The sequence below is a fragment of the Mastigoproctus giganteus genome, chromosome 4 (assembly GCF_048544385.1).
Source record: "Mastigoproctus giganteus isolate SK-2022 chromosome 4, ASM4854438v1, whole genome shotgun sequence".
Taxonomy (NCBI): domain Eukaryota; kingdom Metazoa; phylum Arthropoda; class Arachnida; order Uropygi; family Thelyphonidae; genus Mastigoproctus; species Mastigoproctus giganteus.
In genome coordinates, this window is record NC_143578.1 from 172,305,715 (window position 1) to 172,328,941 (window position 23,227).

Consider the following 23,227-nt stretch of genomic DNA (forward strand, 5'->3'; position numbering starts at 1 on the left):
AATTGGAATTTGGGGAGTACAATGTGTACAGGAAGGATAGACAGGACAGGAAGGGAGAAGGGGTTATGCTGTTAGTTAAGAAACAAATAAAATCTAAGGAAGTGCATCCAATTGATGTTGGTGGACAATGAAGTGTCGACTCTGTTTGGTGTGAAATAAGTACTGGGAAAGGAAAAATGAGAGTAGGTGTGTGTTATAGGCCTAATGAATCTGATGAGTATAATGAGCAATTGTGCAGAGAAATACAGTGGGCCAGTAAATCAGAATGTCTTATAATGAGGGATTTTAACTTTCGAGATATTGACTGGAACTTGTGGGTTGGTCGCTCACACACTAGGCAAAACTTTTGGGGATTTATTGGATGACTGTTTTCTACAGCAACATGTTCGAGAGGCAACCAGGAGTAATACTCTTGATCTGATTATCAGCAGTGATTATTCATGCATTAAGAATATGCAGATAAAAGAACCACTGGGTGACAATGATCACAAAGTACTGATATGAGAATTACTTAAAGATGTAACTACCATCAAGGCTAAAGGGAATGGCATTTGCAAGGGTGACTACAGTGATCTCAGACAGTTTTTAAATTCTGTACAGTGGGATCAATTGATGATGTTACCAATGTTTAATTCTAAATGGGAAGCCTTCAGGGACTTATTTTTGGAGGCTACTAGGCTTTTCATTCCAATTAAGAAATACTGTTCAAGGTTTAGGCTTAAATGGATGTCAGATGAATTAATGAGGCTCATGGCAGAGAAGAAGAATGTATGGGATGCATATAAAGTATCGGGTGGCACAGAAGCCTATGGCAGGTATAAACTAATCTGTAATCAAGTCACAAAGGAGGTTAGGCAGGCGAAGGCAGATTACAAGAAATCTTTGACAAAGGATGCAAAGAAAAACAGCAAAGAGTTCTTAACTTATGTAAACTCTAGAAGGAAAGTCATGAATCAGACTGGACCACTTAACATAGATGGGTTGACTAATGATGATGATCATGCTCAGGTAGCTGATAAACTGAATGCGTATTTTGTATCTACATTCACACACGAGGAGTCATTCATTGAGGGGAGTGCCAGAAGTTAATCAAACGCTAACAGGGAGCTAAGTGATTTTTTAATAACTGAGAGCAAAGAGGAGGAGAAATTGTTGTAGTTAAATATAAGGAAGGCATCTGGGGTGGACGGGATCTATCCAGTTACATTAAAGGAGGCAGCAAAGGAAGTAAGCAAACCCTTAGCCATAATTATGAGAGCTTCCTTGGACTCAGGGGAGATCCCAATGGACTGGAGGTGTGCAAATGTATCACCAATTCACAAATGGGGTTCAAAAGGTGACAAGTAACTACAGACCTGTTAGTTTAACTTGTGTTCTGGGGGAAAATAATGGAATCACTGGTTAAAGAAGCATTGCAGGATCATCTAGACAAGACTGCAGTAATAGTTAAGACACAGCATGGGTTTGTTAAAGGAAGTCTTGTCTGACCAATTTGATTAGATACCATGATGTGGTCACAAAGGAACTGAATTCCAAAAATAACTTTGATATCATATACTTGGATTGGATAAAGGGATGGTTGAGTGGGAGACGACAGAGAGTGGTAATCAATGTACACTGCTTTTCGTGGACAAATGTTGTTAGTGGAATTCCCCAGGGTTTGGTGTTGGGTCCATTGTTGTTTTGTATATTTATCAATGATATTGATGAAGGTATATCAGGGATCAATTGATGATTTAATGTCCAAGTTTGCAGATGATACAAAGGTTGGCAGGGTTGTTAACGATAGTAAAGATAGTATGCTATTCCAACTGGATCTAGATAAGTTGGGAAAATGGTCCGAGAAGTGACAACTGAAGTTGGGATATCAGAGACATTGACAAATGCAAAGTACTGCATATGGGTAGCAATAACCGAAGAGAAATGTACCAACTCTGTGGTACTACACTCAGGGAAGTGGAAAAGACCTGGGGGTAATAGTGCAGTCAAATATGAAGTTGCTGAGCCAGTGACCAGGCTGTCAGGGCAGATCATGGAGTCTTGTCAATGATATATAGGAATTTTGCTAGCAGGAACCGGGAGGTGATTATCCCATTATACAAGGCAATGGTCAGACCACACCTAGAGTACTGTGTACAGGTCTGGCGGCCTCATTTTAGAATGAGTACAAAGAAGGGCAACAATATTGGTGAGGGGAACAAAGGGATGCTCTTACCAAGAAAGGCTTAAGTTCTGCAAATTGCAGTGCCAGGAGAATAGGCACCTATGAGGCAATCTGATTGAGGTGTATAAGGACTTGAATGGATTGAGCAAGCTGAATGCTGATGGGATTTTTCTTCTTGCTCAGACTAAGAACCTGAGAGAGCACTGTTTCAAAGCGCCTCCATAACCAGGTGGGCAGGAGCAGCAGTGCGTAGCACACGCTTCTTGATTAGACCAGGGTTCGAGCCCGTGCCCACCAAATATGGAGGATGCGGAAAGGTCAGGGAATGACCACCGCATATCCCTGGAGCAATATTGCTTAGTTGCTAATGCTCGTAAAAACCAAATAACAAACAACAACAACAACAACAAACAGTTTCAAATTGAGGAAAGATAGTTTTTAAGTTTTACAATCTGTATACATCTTCACTTTGAGTTTTGTCCATTTTATTATAGAAAAGCACAAGAACTGTTATTTGAATATATTAAGTAAAATTTATAAAATAAAGGGGGGGGGGGAAACGATTTTCCGAAGAAACGTTTGATATGAAGAAAATATGAAGAGAATTATATTTAGAATAGACACCTCTACATTCGGCTTGACAGGAATAAAACAAATGTTACATAATAATAAATATTTTAGTGAATATTAGTAATGTTTAAAATCTATTTCCTTCAAAATCTGAATTTTTTTTTTTCTATTTATATGATAACTTTAATGGACCTGATTATAACAACTGGATAACTACCTTGTGCATATTCAGCAGAAATGGGAAAGGGTTGAGCTAGAGATGGTGGCAATCCATATGCATAATGGCTTTGGGCAACGTGAATCACAGATTCTGGATTTGATTTCTTATGCTTTTCTAATCCTAAAAAAGATTATATACAGTAACTATATACAGTATATTTACTATAGTATGATAAAACAAATACAAATAGCAGCCAAACACATATATAAACTGTAATCAATCCTGTAATTTCATATAACTTTCCAAAAAATAAGAAATAAATAAATAATAATAATAAAAGAGTTGCTTTGCTTACTCATGAACATGGCTACATTAGCCACATTTATAAACAAGTAAACCACCCAATTGTTGTGAACATGTCTGTTCATTTGTCTACATTTAAAACTGACTCCCAGTGAACGGATTTTCATTAAGTTTTATATTGCTATCTCCTTGGGCCACTCCAAATTTCATTAAAATTGGAAAAATAGAAATTTAGCATTTATTACTCCATCCCTTCAAACTTCATGAGTTATCTATATAGATAAATGGAAAATAAACAGGATATACCTTTTTTCTTTCTTTTTTTTTTAAATACAAAGTATCATGTAGATATAGTAATTTAGGAATCCTTTTCTACAACCAAATCTCACTTTAAACTCATGCTAAACTCTAACAAAACTGTCAGTTTGATAAAACAATTCAACACAAAAAACCAGTAGTGTACTCCAGCTTGCTAATAGAATCTTTCAGCCGAGCACAACACAAACTGTTAAAAGAACTTTCAATGTCTTATGTGCCTGATGACACCAACTAGTCAACACATGCAAAATATACAGGCAATCAAAACTGATTTATCTATTCTTAATAACAGTGTATATAAATGAACATATGTTCTGGATGTTTGAGCATTACTTGAGAAGGCAACATTGGTTCAGCTAAAATTTTCAGTGTATGGTTTGTATGCCACCAATTCCATTCTATATTCCAGTTCCCTGGTACAGAAATCTATATATATATAGTGTGGAATGTAAAATATAGCTGATTGAGGTTCCTTTCTTAATGTATCCAAAACAAAAACTAAATATCTTGCCATAGGTTCTATACAAATTGGTAATCAACATTGTTATAAGCAAGTATGTAAGATAAACAGCTATAAATATTGTAACGTAATGATTGACTAGCACTCAGAAATAACATATGTTTTAGTGTATATATATATATATACTGATAAAATTTGATATATAAATATGGTATATAACTGCAGATATCAGTATTTAAGAAAAATTTTTTCTCTGAAAGCACAGAACAAAATATCAGCTTCAATGAGCTTTTCTCACGTTAAGTACTACAATCATCCAGTAAAAGTTATAACTCACAGTTATGACTTTTGCTGGATGAATAAAGTAAAAGAGTGTTATTGGATGTGGCCTTGAACTCTTCTGTGCTTTTCCTTTTAAATATTTAAAGAACAGATAATTTTCACCTCATCTTAGTTCAATTTATTTAGAAATGAATGCTCCATTGATATTGAGCAAATATGTGTATGTGAACATGCAATTTATTTGTATGAAGCATAATACGTATCTTCTTCAGGAAAATAAAGCTTATTTAATTCTCCAAACAGGTCATGAATTACCTTAAACAAGTCAAGATTGATCATCCACAGATTAACCAAATCACCTTGTTAACATTACCAGTTGTTACATGAAAACCAGTTCAGAGTTTACAAACCATATGTTTTAACATTAATACTTATTTTCATGTAACAATAAAGACTTCCAGAACACTTCTGTCATTTTTCTAGAATTCTCAATGGGTTTCAATGCAACATATCCAGTTTTTTTTATATCCTTTATAGTTCAGGTGCATATAACTTACAATTTCTGCTAACATAAAAGTTCAGTTTAGTTCAGTTCACAATTATTTAGGCTACTATTAAGCAAAGAGATACCATGTAGAAATATTTGAAATTTGACATGAAAAAGGATAAATAAAGTGATTAACAAGTGAAAATAAATTTTCAGTGTCATTTTAGATTCCAACAGAAAAGTAACTTAAATTATAATTGGCATTAGTAGAGGCATATGATGCAAGAAAGCAAGCTTATACAATATCAGATAAAAAAAAAAAAAAAAATTCCTTTTGTTCCAAAAGTTTGTCCAGTTCTTCCTCGAATTAATTTAAGCTATCTTCCACAATGACAGATGGCCGTTTGTTCCAGCAATCAACCACCTGCTGGCTAAAGAAAAATTTCCATGCATCTATTCTACAACCGCTTATCCTCAATTTGAATTTATGCCATCTCAGATGCATAATCTGAGCAAGAGGAAGAATGCCATCAGTACAGGGCTTGATTAAACCATTCAAAGCTTATACACCTCAATCAGATCACTTCATAAGTGCCCAGAGTCCAGATGCTGTAATTTGCAGAACTTAAGCCTTTCTTGGTAAGAGCAACCCTTCGTTTCCCTCACTAATCTCATTTCCCTTCTCTATACTCGTTTCAGCAGCTCTACATCCTTCCTGTATGCAATAATCAAGGTGTGGCCTGACCACTGCCTTATACAAAGGAATAAGCACCTCCTTGTCCCTGCTAGCAAAATTCCTGTATATCACTGGCAAGACCCCCATGAGCTGCTCTGGCAGCCTGTCTTCACTGATCAGAAAACTTCATATTTCACTCCACAATTAACCCCAGGACTTTTTCATTCTCCACTACCCTGAGTTTATTACCACACAGTTGGTACATTACTTTGGGGTTACTGCTATCCATATGCAGTACTTTCATTTGCCAATGTTAATAGCATACTGTCATTAACAACCCTGCCAACCTCTTTATCGTCTGCAAATTTCGACATTAAGCCTGATATACCTTCATCAATATCATTGATAAATATAGAAAACAACAATGGGCCCAACACAGAACCCTGGAAGACTCCACTAATAACATTAGTCCACGAAAGGCAGTGTCTATTAATTACCACTCTGTCTTCACCCACTCAACCATTTCTTTATCCATAGCAGCAATTTTCTTTTAATGCTATACTGTTCCAATTTGTATAGTAGTCTTCCATTTGCAGCAGTATCAAAATCTTTCCTAAAATCCAAGTATATGACATGAAAATTATTTTTTGCTTCCACTTCCTTTGTGATCATATTGCAGTATCCAATCAAATTGGATACTACAATGTTTGTGAAGGGGCAGTCAGACAAGATTTCTTCTTAACAAACCCATGCTGTGTCTAAACTGCAATCACATCTAGAGTATTCCAGCAATGCTTCTTTAACCAGTGACTCTATTATCTTCCCCGGAACAGAAATTAAACTAACAGATCTGTAATTACTTGTCACTCTTTGTTCTCCCCTTTGTGATTTGGGGATACATTTGCATATCTCCAGTCCCCAGAGAATGCAAGTATGCTTTCATAATTATGGCTAAGGGTTTGCTTACTTCCTTTGCCTTCTCCTTTAAATAGCTGGTTAGATCCCATCCACTCCAGGTGATTTCTTATGTTTAACTTCAACAATTTCTTCCCCACTTTGCTCTCAGTTTTTACAAAATTGTTTAACTCCCTGTTAGAGTTTGATAAACGTCTGGCATCCACTTCCCTACAGAATTCCACATGTGTGAATGTAGATGCAAAATACTCATTCGGTTTGTCAGCTATCTCAGCAGGATCATCAACAGTCGATCCATATTAAGTGGACCAATCTGATTCATCCCCTTCTTTCCTTCCTTCCTTCTAGACTACATAAGTAAAGAAGTCTTTGTTTTTCTTTGCATTGTTTGCTAAAGATTTCTTGTGATCTGCCTTTACTTGCCTAAACTCCTTTGAAACTTCATTACAGACTAGCTTATATCTACCATATGTATTTGTATCACCTGGTAATTTATATGCATCCCATGTAATTTTCTTCTCTGCCACGAATCTCATTAGTCATCTGAAAACGTTTAGGCTTAAACCTTGAACAGTATTTCTTATTGATACAAAAAGCCTAACAGCTTCCAAGATTAATTCCTTGTATGCTTCACATTTAGAATTTACTATTGGGAACATCAGTTGTTCCACTGTATTGAATTTACAGTGTACTGATGACACTGTGATCACTTCCACCTTGAGGTTCCTATATTTGCAGATTCTTAATGCATAAATAATGACTGCTGATAATTAGATGAGTATTACTTCCTCTGGTTGCCTCTCGAACATCGGAGGTCATTAGGCCTATATCACACTCCTCCTCTTATTTTTGCTTTCCCAGTAATTATGTCACACCAAAGTAACCCAACATTGCACTGTCCTCCCATGTCATCTGGATGCACTTCATTAAATTTTATGTGTTTGTTAACTAACAGCATAACTCCTCCCTTCCTATCCTGTCCATCCTTTCTGTACACATTGTACTCCCTAAATTCTAATTCTGCATTCCTTATATCTGTGTGACACCACATCTGATATCCCAACAATACCCATCTTTGATGTCTTGGCCAGCACTTCAAATTCATGAAATTTATTTACTTTATTAACTGAGAAAAGATCTAAACCTCCCAAACACTTCCTAGTTCATTTCACAAATACACGTGGCCTCAATTCTAATCTCAACGATGTCCATTTCCACTTGCAGTCTGCCAAACCCCATGTACTTTTTCTGACAGAATCTCAGTTATCAGTTAATTCAACCACTGCTCATCTCAGTTGCCCAAATTATTCACTGTATGATTCCTTTCGCCTCAAAGGTGGTACTTGTGCATATGTCTGTTCCGATATTCCCTGTTAGAGAATTGGTAATTTGGAATCTCCTCTCTTCGATCTTCTCTGGCTTAAAATCTCTCTACCTCACTGTGCCAAATTCATCTGTTGTCTCTACCATTCTCCCAACTCCACTAATCACTTGGAGCTCTTTGACTTCCTCTCTTTGCAACTTGACTTTCTCCAGTCCAAATTTTGCTAACAGTGAGGTAATTTTCCTTGGTGATTTTAACATTCAGAACTCCAGCTGGCTTCCGTTTTCTAGTCACACCGACCCAGGTGGTCGAGATGCTGAGGCTTTTGCAATTACTAGTGACCTTGCACAGATTGTTCATTTACGTACAAGAATACCAGACAATCCTAACCATACAGCCAACGCTCTTGATCTTTTTCTCACAAACAACCCTTCTAAGTACATGGTCGAAGTGAGAGGTCCTTTAGGCACTTCAGACCACAACTTGGTGATTGTCTCTTCTCCAATGGAACCTTTATCTCATGGGTATTCCCAACCTCGTGTTGTTTGGCATTACAAGAATGCAAAATGGGATGACCTGCGAGACTTCTTTTCTTCTTTTCCTTGGTCGGATTACTGTTTCCAAACTTCTGATGTCAAAGTTTGCTCAGATCGTGTCAGTGAAATTATTATTGTAGGAATGGAATACTTTATCCCACACTCCATTTTAAAATCTCGTCCTTTATCTAAACCTTGGTTTTCCAATAAATGTGCTAAAGCCGTTCAGGAGAAGAATGTTTCATATCGTAATTGGCTTGTTAATCAGTCCAAACTAGATTTTGAACAGGCTAAGAGTACAAAACTTGCTTCTTCCCCTAATGGTAGCCAAGCATTCTAATCTCTTGCCATAGCTATTGGTCGAAACTTTTGCCCATTTCTGCTCCCACCTCTGATGGTTCCATCAACAAAACCTGATGGTTCTGTTGTCACTTCGGCCAAGGATAAAAGCTGACCTGCTAGCATCCCATATTTCTTCCAACTCAAGTATTAATGATCATGGTAAAACACCTCCCACCATTCCCAAAACACTCCATTCGATACCTCCTGTGGTCTTCCGTCAAAAGGATGTCAGGAGGATTTTGACGAATCTTGATGCTAATAAAGTTACAGTTCCTGATGGTATTTCTCCACTTGTTCTCAAAACCTGTGCTTCTGAACTTACTCCTGTTCTTTGCTATCCCTTTTCACTTTATTATTCCAAAGGTTTTTTCCCTTCTGCTTGGAAATTTGCTCATATCCAGCCAGTTCCTAAAAAGGGTGACAAATCCCTCCCATCCAATTATTATCCCATTGCAATTACTTCTATTCTTTCTAATGTAATGGAGAAATCAATTAACTGCCAACTCATAAACTACCTAGAAACCTTCCATGTGATCAATAACCGCCCGTATGGATTCTGTTAGTGTCGATCCACTGGTGATATTCTGGCTTATGTTACCCATTTATGGAAAAATTCGGTGAAACTCAAGCAGTTGCTCTTGACATCTCAAAGGCTTTCGATCGTGTTTGGCATAAAAGTCTTCTAAACAAGCTTCCATCTTATGGTTTGCCAACTGTTTTTTGTAATTGGTTATCCAGTTTTAGTGACAGTTATGAAAAAGCAACATGGGATGCTCAACAAAGACATACTGTTGCTTAATGACAGTGCACCAGTCTACACTGCTGTCACAACTACTGGTCTTGCCTGGAAGTTAGGACTTCATATCTTGCCATGCCTACCTTCTTCCCTTGACTTAGTGCCTTCTGAGCTCTTCCTTTTTTACAGCTGAAATCATTTTTGTAAAGAAAGCATTTTTTTGATGATGTAGAGTAATTTCTGTGATAGCTGCATGGTTTCAAGAGCAGAGTAAGACCCTGTATAAAAATGACATAAGGAAGTACTGCAAAATGGAGAAATCGATTAACCATCAACTCTTAAACTACCTAGAAACCTTTTGCCTGATCAACAATCACTAGTATGGATTCCACCAGTGTCGATCCACTGGTGATATTCTGGCTTATGTTACCCATTTATGGACTAATTCAGTGGAAAGGTTTGGTGAAACACAAGGAGTTGCTCTTGACATCTCAAAGGCTTTCGATCGTGTTTGGTATAAAGGTCTTCTAAACAAGCTTCCATCTTATGGTTTGCCAACTGTTTTTAGTAATTGGTTATCCAGTTTTCTCTCTGATCGCTCACTGAGGGTGATGGTAGATGGCTCTCTGTCTTTTAACTTCCCCACTAATGGTGTTCCCCAAGGTTCAGTTTTTTCCCCACTCTTTTCCTCTTGTATATTAATGACCTTCTTCCATTGACTGGAAATCCTATACACAGTTTTGCCGATGATAGCACATTGCAATTCACTTTTCATTTTGAGAAACCTTGCCCTGCTCAATCAGCTTCAACTTCTCGAATATCTGCTACCAATTCCTTAAATGCGATCTCCAGGTAATTCTGCAGTGGGGCAGAGATAAATTAGTTGAATTCAATCCTTCTAAAACTTAGTCTTGTCTGATATCTCACAAAATGATTCTTCTGCTCATATGCTTATCTTTAGTGACACTCCGATTTCTAGGCAAAATGATATATCTCTTTTGGGGATTACCTTGACTTCTAATCTCTCTTGGCACAAGCACATTTCAAATATTGCTTCCTCTGCATCTAAAAAACTTGGTTTTCTCTTTCGCTCTTGGCGTTACTTTTCTTCCAAACAGCTGTTCACTCTGTACAAATCGCAAATCCGCCCTACCATGGAATATTGTTCCCACAACTGGGGCAGTGCCCCCAAAGCCTCTCTCAGGCTTCTAGATTCCATTCGGAAGAGGGAAATTAGGTTAATTAATGATTCATCTCTAACTGAGTCTCTCCACTCGCTGTCTCAGAGACGTATTGTTTCTGCTGCATGCCTTTTCTACAGATACCTCCACGGGCACTGTTCTTCTCAATTTTGTTCTATAATTCCCTCTCTTTCAAAACAGTCCGAATACGTGCCACCACCAGCCAACATCCATTTACTGTCCAACTTCAAACTCAAAGAACCAACTTTTCATCTTCCTCGTTTATTCATTCAACTGCTGTTTTCTGGAATAACCTTCTTTCATATGTCTTTCCTGAAAATTTCAGTCTACAGAAGTTAAAGTCTAATGTCAACAAATATCTTTTCTCGTCTTCTCAACCTCCAACCCAAGCATGGTACTAAGTACTATAAGTTCTAATACCTCTCGTGTTTGGGGATTTCATAAAAAAAAAAAAAAAAAAATACTCCTTGCATTGGTTTACATGCAAGTATATGTGCACCCGTTCTTACTCTGAGTTACCCTAACACAGCCCATGTATTTATTTGTTCCATGATGACCCCCAGTAGTTCTTGAAATCTCTAGCACCCTACTTTCCAGGCTGCTGGTCATCCCAATAAAAGCAGTGCAAGAATCACTTTCACCACTGCCTGCAGCTATTGTTAATCTATTAGTCTGTGAATCCCCCCCCCCAACAAGCTATCTGTTTTCTAACCCACCTAACACTGCCTCAATAGCATCAGCAAATATGCTTGCACCTTGTATTCTTGCACCCTTTCTATTTAAGTGTATCCTATCCCTATAGAAGCAGTCTCTTCTGTTAACTATCACAGGCCACGGTGATAAAAATTCTACCCTATGAGCCTTGCACAATCTCTCCAGGACGACTGAATTGATTGACAAGGCTCTCATCATAAACCGCTTCTTTAATGTGTCTAGGTAGAATTGCAGACACTTTAAAATTTAACCCGAACTCGCGACTTTTTTTCAACATTGACCTGTACTTGATAAGTCCACAGATAACCTACTCTTAATGTCATTAGTACCAACATAGATAGCATATATTGTCTTTTAAGGGCACCTTTTGTGCGCTTAAAAGATTATATGAGGGGTTTCCGAAAAGTAAGGTAACACATTTTTTTTCTTAATAATGGTGAAGGGGAATGAGATGAATGCCGTGGACAGATAGACCCGTTAATAACGCTCAAAAAGACCACCAGTGCAGTGTTGAGGTACTTTTGCCTCACAGAAGATTCCAGTTGCAATATGGCGGCTACCGTGTGAGTGAGGTCCAAAACAGGTATACACAAAGTTATTTGCTTTTTGCAAGCAAAAGGGTCTTCACCAAGTGACATTCACTGTGACCTGGTTACTATGTATGGCAAAAAGGTGATGACAAAGAAGCAGGTGTGTTTTTAGTGCAATGAATTTAAAGCGAGCCATGTTGACATTGAAGATTGACATCGGGCGGGCAAGCCTTCATAGAGCAAGACAGAAGACAACATTTCGCGGATTAAGGGCATCATTCTTGAAAACAGGAGAGTGAAACTGCGTGAAATTGCACAAATAGTGAACGTGAGTAAGTCGCCTGTTCACAATGTCCTTGGTTTTCGAAAGGTGTGCTGCCACCGGGTGCCCAGGCAATTGTCAGAAGAGGAAAAGCAAAACGCATGGGGATGTGTCTGGAGAACGTGTTGCGATACAGCGACGAAGGAGAGGTTTGGTTATTTTTATTTTTTTTTTTTAAGGAGCATTAGCAACTAAGGCCATATTGCTCCGGGAATATGCGGTGGTCATTCCCTAACCTTTCCGCATCCTCCGTATTTGGTGGTGACGAAGGAGAGGATTTTCTCACTCGTGTAGTCAGAGCAAATGAAATGTGGGTTCATCACTTTACCCCGGAGAGCAAACAAGACTCCATGATCTGGAAACATCCACAATCTCCTGTGTGCAAAAATTTCAAAACTGTTCCCAGTGTCTAAAAAGTCATGGCCACAGTGTTGTGGGATCACCAAGGCATTCTCTGTTGGTGGATTTCTTGCTGAAGGGAGGAACAACCAATGCACAGCTTTACTGCGCAACGTTGGAAAAACTGAAAGCCAACAATCAACACAAACGACCAGGGCGACCAAGCAGTGTGATTTTTTTGCACGACAACGCTACTCTACACACTGCCCATATCACTCGTGAGTGGTTGCGCCGTAATTGTTGGGAAACTGTCACATGCCCTTCCCTACAGCCCAGACTTAGTACCTTCAGACTTCCATTTGTTCGGCACTCTGAAAAAACACCTTTCAGGAAAGCATTTTACCACGGATCAGGAAGTTCATTAGGCAGTGTGATGTTGGTTACTGCGTGTGGGCACAGACTTCTTCAGTACTGGTATTGATAAACTGATCCATCGTTGGGACAAGTGCATCAATAAAATTGGAGACTTTGTGGAGAAGTAGTGCATCTTCACTTACTTCTTGGTGTGTAATTTAAACTTCGTATTATTAAACGTCATTGAGAGAAAAAATGTGTTACCTTACTTTTCGGAAATCCCACATATATGCTCTACAATGTATATATTTCAATATTACACAATATGTTTCCCTGACAATGCAGTTACTGAACAGTAAATAGCTCTGTAGAACCAGTGCATTTTGCCTTGAAGATTGCCACTGTGTAGCCTAATGCAAAAGAGTGAGCTCTGGCATTGAGTTGTGCAGCTGAGAGAATGATCCCCCCCCCCCCATTTTAATTTCTTCTAGGGCATTTACCCTACAATTCAAAATCTCATAAATGCCTATCAGAACACTGAGTTGGTGCCTAATTTCTTTTCGGAAACCCCATGCTCTACACTCTCTGCACCTAGCACGCACACACATACACACACACACACACACACACAAAAGCAACGTCCTTGGCTGGATCATGCCATGTTCCCGAAAGGTCTGCAAAGATTTTACAAGCTGCTCATTTTTTATGCTGTGATGTGTTGGAGAATCGCCCCCTTCAGTTCTCCCCTGGGGCCACAGCACTCCCGCTATTTTGTGCCTGTTGCTTTGCTGATCTAGTCTGGGGCATGATTTCCATTTAAATACAATTTAATTGATTAACAATGAAAATTAATAAGATTAATAAATTTAATTGATTAACTGACAATACTACACTATGTTAATAGGTTCCTAAATGCCGTGATATGTATTACACTATTTAGTTTTACATTATACCTTATGCTATCATGTTCAAGATATACATTACACTAAACCATAACAATCACAATGTTAAATTAGTTATATCCTTAGCTAAACACAAAAAAGATACATGCCCAACAAGTGATCATAACCTTCAAGCTACTTATTTATCACAATTAAAACCATACTATTCCTCAGCACTACTCATTATGTGCTATGATATTCGTGCCACAACACCAATGCAACAGTGGTACAAGTAGTGAGTTGTAACTTATAAAATCACTAGCTAAATCTAAAAAATAAGCTAACAAATGAATAAGACTAATCTATTTGTAAAAGACAATTTAAAATTCTACGTCCTGGCACTTATAATCTCATTCCAACCCCCCCTCCCCCGATAATTACAACAAACTCTTGTTGTACTTGATCATAACTAGTGTTAGAGTTAGCCTATAACTTACATATACACTTGGCTATTAAAAATACCATTAGAAAATTTGACATGGTCAATGCTGCAAAACATAACTTTATTTGACTCTTCAACTTATAATAAATGGGCATAAATGCAAAGTCTAAAATAGAAATATGTTTCAGATGGTTAGACATTAATCAAGAGGGTAAAGTCAGACTGACATCAAATCTTCAGAATATCATTTAGTGGTCTTTGGGAAGGTTTTAAACCTAATTATGAATCCATGGACCCCACCTCCCATGTTCCCCCCAAAGAAATTTATGTACATATGAATGAAAGCATATCATTCATATATAATTTCTGGTTTGAACTTTACCGATAAGGAAAAGTTACATCAACATATCAAATCATCCCATGTTTTTTTAATTTCTGAGATGGTTCTGGGCTTAATTAAAATTCCATGCTTCCCACAAAATCTAAACAATTTACATTAATGCTTAAGCATCTGAAAGTATGTTTCAGATGCTTAAGCATTACTGAATAATGAAAAGTGAGACCGACACCATATTTACAGTGTTTGCGGTTTTTAGGTCTAATACCATTGCATCCCCTCTTATATTGAAACAGTGCTATAAATTTGGAATAGCAATTACAATCCTTTTCAAAATTTCAGGACTTATTTAGAATATTCTTAGGGATCTTTGTATCCAAATTTCCTGTTTACTGATCAACCCATTTCCTGTTTGCAAATATCTCTCCTCATAACTATCCAAAAACAAAGTCTTGGTAAATGGGTCAAATTCAAATTATCAACAATCAAAATACCAAGAGGGTCCAAACAGCAACAGTTCAAAATGCTAAATGGTCAAAGTTCTGACAGATTGTAACAAATAGTACTAATCAATTGTATTATCACAATTGTCAAAATGTGTATGCATTCCTAACAATTTATTCAAAAATTTCTGATGGAAGTTTTTGATGAGTTTCATGATTTATCATGAGGTAATAAATACAAGTTTTCTTTATGAAAAGTACCAATTATTATTATTATTACTTTCTACCCTAATTTCAGCAGAATCAGTCAGTCCCAATGCTGCAACATACTGCCTCTCTAGTTACCAAGAACCTTAGGAATTTTAAGAAATATATAGGATGATTCAAAAGTTGCCCTATTCAATACATTTTGTATAAGCAACACTTCCCAAGTAGAAAAGACTATTATTGTTTGTTCTTGGTCAAGTGCCACCACCCATACAGCACTGTTTTGGAGAATGTTGTCTCCATATCAGTGGGTAGGTAGGCACCCTAAGAGCTGACAACTCAGTTCAGACTTGACTCTACAATATAAGAGATGGCAAAAATTGTATGGGACTTAGATTCCATAAGGTTTTAGAGCACAAAGCTTCAGGCTACAAAAATCCATATAGATATGTTGTAAATGGTGGAAAACATCAATCTATAAACAGCAGCAAATAATGATTCTCATGCCATTTGCAAACTTTGTTTGCTTGTATTATTATAGACACATAAATTAATGCTTCGTACTATTTACAACATAGTATAGATTCTATTGGCCTGAAACTTTATGAAATTAAGTTTCACATACCTTTTGGCATTTCTCATATTGAGGAGTCAAGTCACAACTGTGTTATCAGCTCTTACATTCAGGGTGTCTACCAGCCCACTGCCAAGGAGAAAAAATCTCCAAAACAGCACTCAATTTTGTGTTTTCAAGTCCTCTACTTGGGAAGCTTTGCTTATTCAAAATGTAACAATTAAGGCAACTCATTGTGAAGGGAATTCACAATACGAGATTTTCAAATAATGATACCATTGGCAAACTTTGCTTGTATTTTAGTTACATAAATTGACACTTTGCACTATTTACAACATAGTTATAAAGACTCTTGTGGCCTGAAGCTGTATTCTCTAAAACTTCAGAGTAATTAAAATTTATTAATTATTTTACTATTATCAGGTTTAATAACAAGTAATTATAACAACTATAATGAAAATAAGTAATAATAATAAATGTGAAAGTATATATTTAGCTCTGCCATTCAGATTCAACTTTGAACAAAAGTATTGTTTGATTATAAACACACATTCAGAGAGAATATACCATGATGGGCAAATGGGTGGGGAGTTTGCTTAAGTGTACAACCACTGTTCTGCATGCAGAGGTATACAGTTTTTATAAGAATTGTGTATGACCCAAAATGAGAGAAATTAGCTCCTTCATTCTCAGTTGTATGAATTTTGAATCACCCTGTATAACAGCTCTACAAGTATTCAAGTATGATATGACATTGTTCTTCTTCATAGTTCTATAACTGAAATATAATATTCAGTTTGTTATGCATCCAAGTCATCATCATGATTCTCAGCCAATAGTACCTTTCTACAGAAGGCGTGAGGTGAATTTATGCTAAAGTTTTTTGAGATGCATGTATTAAAATTTTAATATATATACAATTTACAAAATGATGATTCATGGTCATTTAAATCTATTGACTACTGGAATTCTGACCAATCAGTTTTTATTAGTTGGCGTTGACCACATGACATTTTTAAGTGTTGCCTTGAAATTATACTTTTGGCATTCTGAGGTGACAGTATTTAAATCCTGTTGGCATTTTAACTCTGTCAGCATTATGACTTTTGACAATTTGATTGCCTCCCTTAAACACTTCTTGAGAAGTGTTTACCAAGTAGTGCAATGTGTACATTACCAATTTTTTTTTTGGGGGGGGGGAAGTATTTATTCAAATATTACAACAAATGAACATAGTGGTAGACAAAGTCTTCCATTTTTTATTCCCTTAAGCAAACCTTGGTTTCTTAAAGATAGAACAAGTGGCCTGAAGCTGTAAAACGAAAGACCTGATATTTTAATCGGAATATTTTAATCAAAAAGTAATCAACCCATTAGCAGTTGCATGAAATCATAAACAAAACTTTGGCAGCTTTTGTAGCACATTTTCTTATGATTCAACAGACTTGTCATAGAGAAATTGGCAAAACATTACTTTGAACACCACCATGAATTATTCCAGAGTGAAGAGAATGGTTTTCAATGAAGTCAGAATGAAACAGTAAAAATAGGCACATTTGGTTTTCTCTTCAAACATAACTGACCTCTTGTCAGAAGTGCTACTGCCCTAGGCTTGAAGCAGTTGTGTGAAAAAGTTGACGAGATCAGAATAACAACTACAATCAAGATGTTCTCAGGTGTTATTTCCAAACCTAATAAATGAAATATCTGTGTATCAAGAATCCTTTAACATCTGCTTAAAGCACACCCCTTCCTTGTAGTCTATAGAACTCCATTTCAGTGACAGGTTTCTACCTTTTGAACAACTATCAGCAGTGTAATAATCAGTCAAAGACATTCTACAATTTTCCACAACAAAAAGATACCAGAAAAGCATAGCCTGGTATATATTTTTTGAAGAGATGACTATTCCACCAGGATCATTCCTCTGTAGTCATATCACTGATCATATTGAACTCAGTCTACTGAAGTAAATTTATTTCTTGGAGCTGCCTTTTGTATTTTTCCCACTCTCCACTGTAAATGACCTTGTTATTTATAAGGTCATTTCACAGCGTAGGTGGAGATTTATGATATGCAACAACTTCTCAGTATCTCTTTGATCTACAAACTTGATAGTTGTGTCAACCAGACTTTCCTCTGATGTCAGCTATCCATTCCTATAACAACAGAAACCTCAACTTTTATTAGGTTACGAATAAACACTACAATCTTACAGTTATTGTTAATATATTCCATGTGTTTCTTATAATTATAGTTAATATATTTCATAACTGTTTTATATTTTAATCTATTTTATGTATCTATCTTATAGCTCCTCTCTCCAATACTAAGATGCTCAGAATCTTTATGGGGGGAGTCTTGGGTACCAGCAACCTTGTCATAAAAAGAAATGTAAATCTTTGGCCTTGGTCTGACATGAAAGGAAACTGTATATGTATATTTTCTGTATACAATACAACAAAGATTTCTAATAGAATTTTTCAATTTTCCATGATTAACATATAGCCAATAATATATACAAAGTAACTGAGTAATTATTTTCTTATTTAAAAAGAGATATTAACAACTTAAGCAGAACCATGGATAAGAGTATTTATTTTAAGTTCAACACAAACCCAAACCTTAAGGTCAAAAATTCAGCCCTCAGTCTTCAGGGAACAAAGATTTCCCAGTGACAGAAATTCAATGCAGAAAAGCATATAAATTTTGTTTTACAGTCATGTTTTTCAAATGAAGTTTTACTTCTATTTGGTGCTTTATCTATTCACTTAAACAAAATGCATTATTCACAGTTCAACATAAGTTTTCTAACAGACCACCCACCAGCTAATGAGATGTAATTGTCTTCACTTCACTGCACATACTTCAACATAATACTTCAACATAATGCTTCAGTTTTCGTATTGTACTTGCTTTTTTCCCACCTGAAGTTTAATAAAAATTGATATTTTAACACATATTTTTGCTAAATTAGTAGTTACGGTATATTTAATTCTTCTATAAATGTATTCATATATACCTTTCAACTACGAGAAATCTGCATCTGCTAAACATTTTGCATATAAAAATAAATAAATAATTATTTTATTTATTTATTTATTATGCAGGTCATACAATGCCACAGATAAATAATGTGCTATAAAAATGCAATAAGCCATATTTTTACTCTTCTGCAAATATGCATGTATATATAGCTCATTTTGCTATAAAGTGACATCTTACAATGCACATTTTAAGTTTGTATACAGGAATTCCCAAATTTCAGCTAATTTGTTCCTAGCATGAGCTCGTAAAGAAGGAATGTTTTTCTCATGGACGTAATGTTAAAAACAGGGGGATGTGTTCTCAAAAATGAAATTTGACCATAGTAATGTTAAATAAAGGTCAACAAAACAATAGTTTATGCTTAAACAAATGATTTATTTATCCAGAGAAATGAAAACACAGCCTTTAAAATCAGGCAAATTATAATAATAAAGAAATACGTTATATTTTAGAGAAAAAGCCTCAAGTTGCGTAGTGAGTTAACATGCTTACAAGTTAGTGCAAATGCATCAGATCTGCTCACTTCTAACTACTAAATAGTTATAAGATTGCCATCATTATGTATATCTCAAATTGTGAATAACTTCATGAGTTGCCATGAGTTTGATATTATATACTTGGATCTTAGAAAGGTTTTTGATACTGTTGCACATGGAAGACTGCTACACAAATTGGAGCAGTGTGACATTGGAGGCAAATTGCTGCTATGGATAAAGGGGTGGTTGAGGGGGAGAAGACAGAGAGTGGTAATCAATGGACACTGCTCATCGTGGACTAATGTTATTAGTGGAGTCCCTCAGGGCTCAGTGTTGGGTCCATTATTGTTTTCTGTATTTATAAATGATATTGATGATGGTATATCAAGCTTAATGTCCAAGTTTGCAGACGATACAAAGGTTGGCAGGGTTGTCAAGGACACTACTGACACTATGCTGCTGCAACAGGATCTGGAAAGGTTGAGCAGATGGGCTGAGAGGTGGCAAATGAAGTTTAACATTGACAAATGTAAAGTACTACACATGGGAAACAGCAACCCCAGAGCAATGTATCAACTCTGTGGTACTACACTGACAGTGGTAGAGAATGAAAGGGACTTGGGGGTAATTGTGCAGGTAGATATGAAGTTCTCTGAGCAGTGCAGACGGGCTGCAAGAGTAGCTCATGGTGTCTTATCAATGATATACAGGAATTTTTCCAGCAGGGATAAGGAGGTGATTATTCCCTTGTATAAGGCAATGGTCAGGCCACACCTAGAGTACTGTATACAGGTCTGGAGGTCTCATTTCAAGAAGGATGTAGAGCTGCTGGAACGAGTACAGAGAAGGGCAACAAGATTAGTGAATGGAACAAAGGGGTGCTCTTACGAAGAAAGGCTTAAGTTTTGCAAATTACAGTGTCTGGAGACTAGGCACCAGCGAGGTGATCTGATAGAGGTGTATAAAGCCTTGAATGGTTTGAGCATGCTCAATGCTGATGGGATTCTTCCTCTAGCTCAGAATAATCACCTGAGAGGGCATAAATTCAAATTGAGGAAAGACAGATGTAAGATAGACGTGCGGAAATTTGCCTTTAGCCAGCAGGTGGTTGATTGGTGGAACAGACTTCCATCCCTTGTAGTGGAGGTTGATAGCCTAAATAAGTTTAAGGCTCAGCTGGACAGGTATTTTGAATGAACAGAGGGGTGAAGTGGAAGTGGGTTTTTTTTTTTTTTTTTGGCTGATGCTGCATAAGCTTGCTTTCTTGCATCAAATGCCTCTACTAATGCTAATGATATTGCACTACCTCGAATAAGTAACTTCACCATAGGAGAAGACTATTGTTACTTATTCTCAGTGGACATATTGTGGAGTTATACTTCGCAACTGCCTTGCCATCATTGACATGCATACCCACCGAAAATAAGTAACAATAGTCTTTTCTTATGATGAAGAGTTACTTATTCGAGGTAGTGCAATATCATGGCAACTCATTGTGAAGGTATTCACAATACGAGATATACATAATGATGCCAACCAATCTTATAACTATTTAGTAGTTAGCTACAAGCAGATCTGATGCATTTTCACTAACTTGTAAGCAATAATAAAGAAATTATTTATGTCATACAAATGTTAAAGAATGTTTATTCTTCATTATCGTCGACTAAATGCACGCTCGTTGATGGTTTTTCATTCACTGTTGGCTCAACACTCGTTGGTTTGTTGGAAGGACAAGGAGTCATTTTCTTCTTTGGATATGCTTCAAGAGTAGTTTGTTTCCAAGATAGTTGTTTCTTTATAAATTTAATGATAGGATGCATGAGCATTTTTAAAATCTGTAGCAACTTTTCTACTGCGCTCGAAATTTGAATCTTGTGACTCGAAAATCTCAATTTCTTTTTCTATGTGTTGAAAAGCTTCGTCAAGCCCCCCTTGAAAATAAAGGAACAAACAGGAGTTTCATCTGTTAAATCTACTTTTTCCTCAGCTTCTTCACATTTTGCCATTTCAAGGAGGTTTTGATTTGTGAGCTCTCCATTGTGTGTTTGAAGCAAATCAGTGACGTCAGTTGTAGAAACCTCAAGCTGAAATTGGTTAGTAATATTAACGACCACTTCTATTTCATTTTATATGATCTCTGCTGTTTCTTGAAATCTTTCAAAATTATCAATAAAATGATGACAGAGTTTATTCGAAACACACTTCACATTCTTCTCTGGAATTTTGTCCCAGGTTCGTTTTATTATTTTGATTACATCTAAAATGTGGAATTTTTTCAAAATTCTTTAAGAATTGGACCTCCTTTCTTATCTCTGCCTGAAAAAATAAATGCATGGTAGTAATGTATTGCATAGCTATGCGCATGGTTTGAAATGCCATATTTATGAATGTTTAGCATTTATTTATTACAATTAACGTTCATATTTTCGATTCTGTTGATACTTGATATTTAAAAAAAAGAACTCGTAAACTCAGGAACTACCTGTATTTATCTGACACCCTGTCAGCCATTACATGCACAAAAATTCAAAGTTACATGTATCCACAAGTTGCCACGTTACACTCTTTCTCACTAGAATTGTTTCAGTTTATTGTTGTCTGTGAGTGCACGTTCACTTTGTAAAATAATTTTTGTGTAAAAATTAATATATACAGTTCCTATACTATATATATATATGTATTCTCACAACTTTTATTGTAAGCAATGAGTGCAAAATTAGACTATTGTATTTAAAAAAAAAAAAAAAAAAAAAAAGCATTAAATATTGAAATAAAAATGGAAGTTTTAAAGTTTTTGTAAAAGTGGTTTCTGACATGGATACCATGAAACAATAAAAGAAACTGCATGTTCAAAAGAAAACTGGATGTATATGTAGAGGATATTACTACAAAAAAAAAAGTAACAAGTTTTATTTATGTTTTTTTTACGATTTTTTGACATCTTAATGAAATTTTTTATCTTATTTTTAATAATCATCTTACTCTACTGTTTGACTATTAAATCAAAACTGGTAAAAATTTATACAGTAATAACCCGAAGTTACGCGATAGGCGGGTCCGACGAAAATCGCGTAAGTCGAATTCGCGTAAGTCGGGGTACAACTTTGCATATAAATACATATAAATTTTGCTTAATTGGGACCAAGGACTAACAAAAACACTAGTTTAGAAGAAAAATATTAATAAAATTGCAGTTCTTTATACATATTAATACAAAATATGTATTAAAAAAACAAATGAATTACGTTAAAAAGTTATTTCGATGTCGATGGCTTCATAAAATCTAACAAATTCGTCTGACGACACAGCGCGTTCTTTTTTTCACGCAGAATTTCTTCGTAGCAAGCTAATAATTTTTTTATTCCTTGCTTTGTAGCTATAACGCGTTCTTCGTTGGAGTCTGTTTTCTAAAAATTTTAAGCCCTTTACAATTGAGCCCTTTTCAATTTTCAACCTGTCAAGTTTGCAATTGTCATGTGCTTTTCGCCGTTGCTTCATTTAGTCCTGTAGCACGTGCAATATCACATGGTCTTTCATTTCGCTCAAAGCGTTTCACAATTTCATATTTTTTTCTCTATCAACAGAGGCGGACTGGCCATAAGCCTTACCGGGGAAACCCCGGTGGGCCAGTGTGATTTTGGCCATAAACCATAGTGTGAGGCCACTATAAATTTTCCCGGGTAAGAATTTTTGACCCAGTCCGCCTCTGTTTATCGATAATTGCTTTTCTTTTTCTCTCTGAATCTGCAGTCTTCACCAGGACGTTTCCTTTTCACACCTTTTAATTAAGTATTTTACTCATTTTTAGGGAATAAAGCACAATTACAAAACGAGGAGGCACGCTGGATACGCATAAACAAAGCTGCCCGCATGTAGCAACTGAATAAACAACACCATAAAGGCAGAGATACGTTATTAACACCTCACATTTCTAGGGGTTACTACCATAAAACAATAAAAATCCAGTTGCGTTTCTGCTAGTGAAATCTGTTATAAACTGGTAGTAAACTCGATCTAATTGCATTTGCGATTATACCGATAGCTGGAATTGTGTTGGTTTTTACGTTATTATGGTGAAATGT

General features: G+C 36.3%; 1 protein-coding gene across 1 annotated transcript in view; it reads right to left on the reverse strand.

Moving 5' to 3' along the window:
* The window catches only part of LOC150087203 (folylpolyglutamate synthase, mitochondrial-like), a 153,625-nt gene that overhangs the window by 35,202 nt on the left and 95,196 nt on the right, over positions 1-23,227 (reverse strand). The window contains exon 9 of the mRNA XM_090371874.1: positions 2,952-3,074. Coding sequence (XP_090228000.1) covers positions 2,952-3,074 — 123 coding nt within the window. The remainder of the gene's footprint in view (positions 1-2,951; positions 3,075-23,227) is intronic.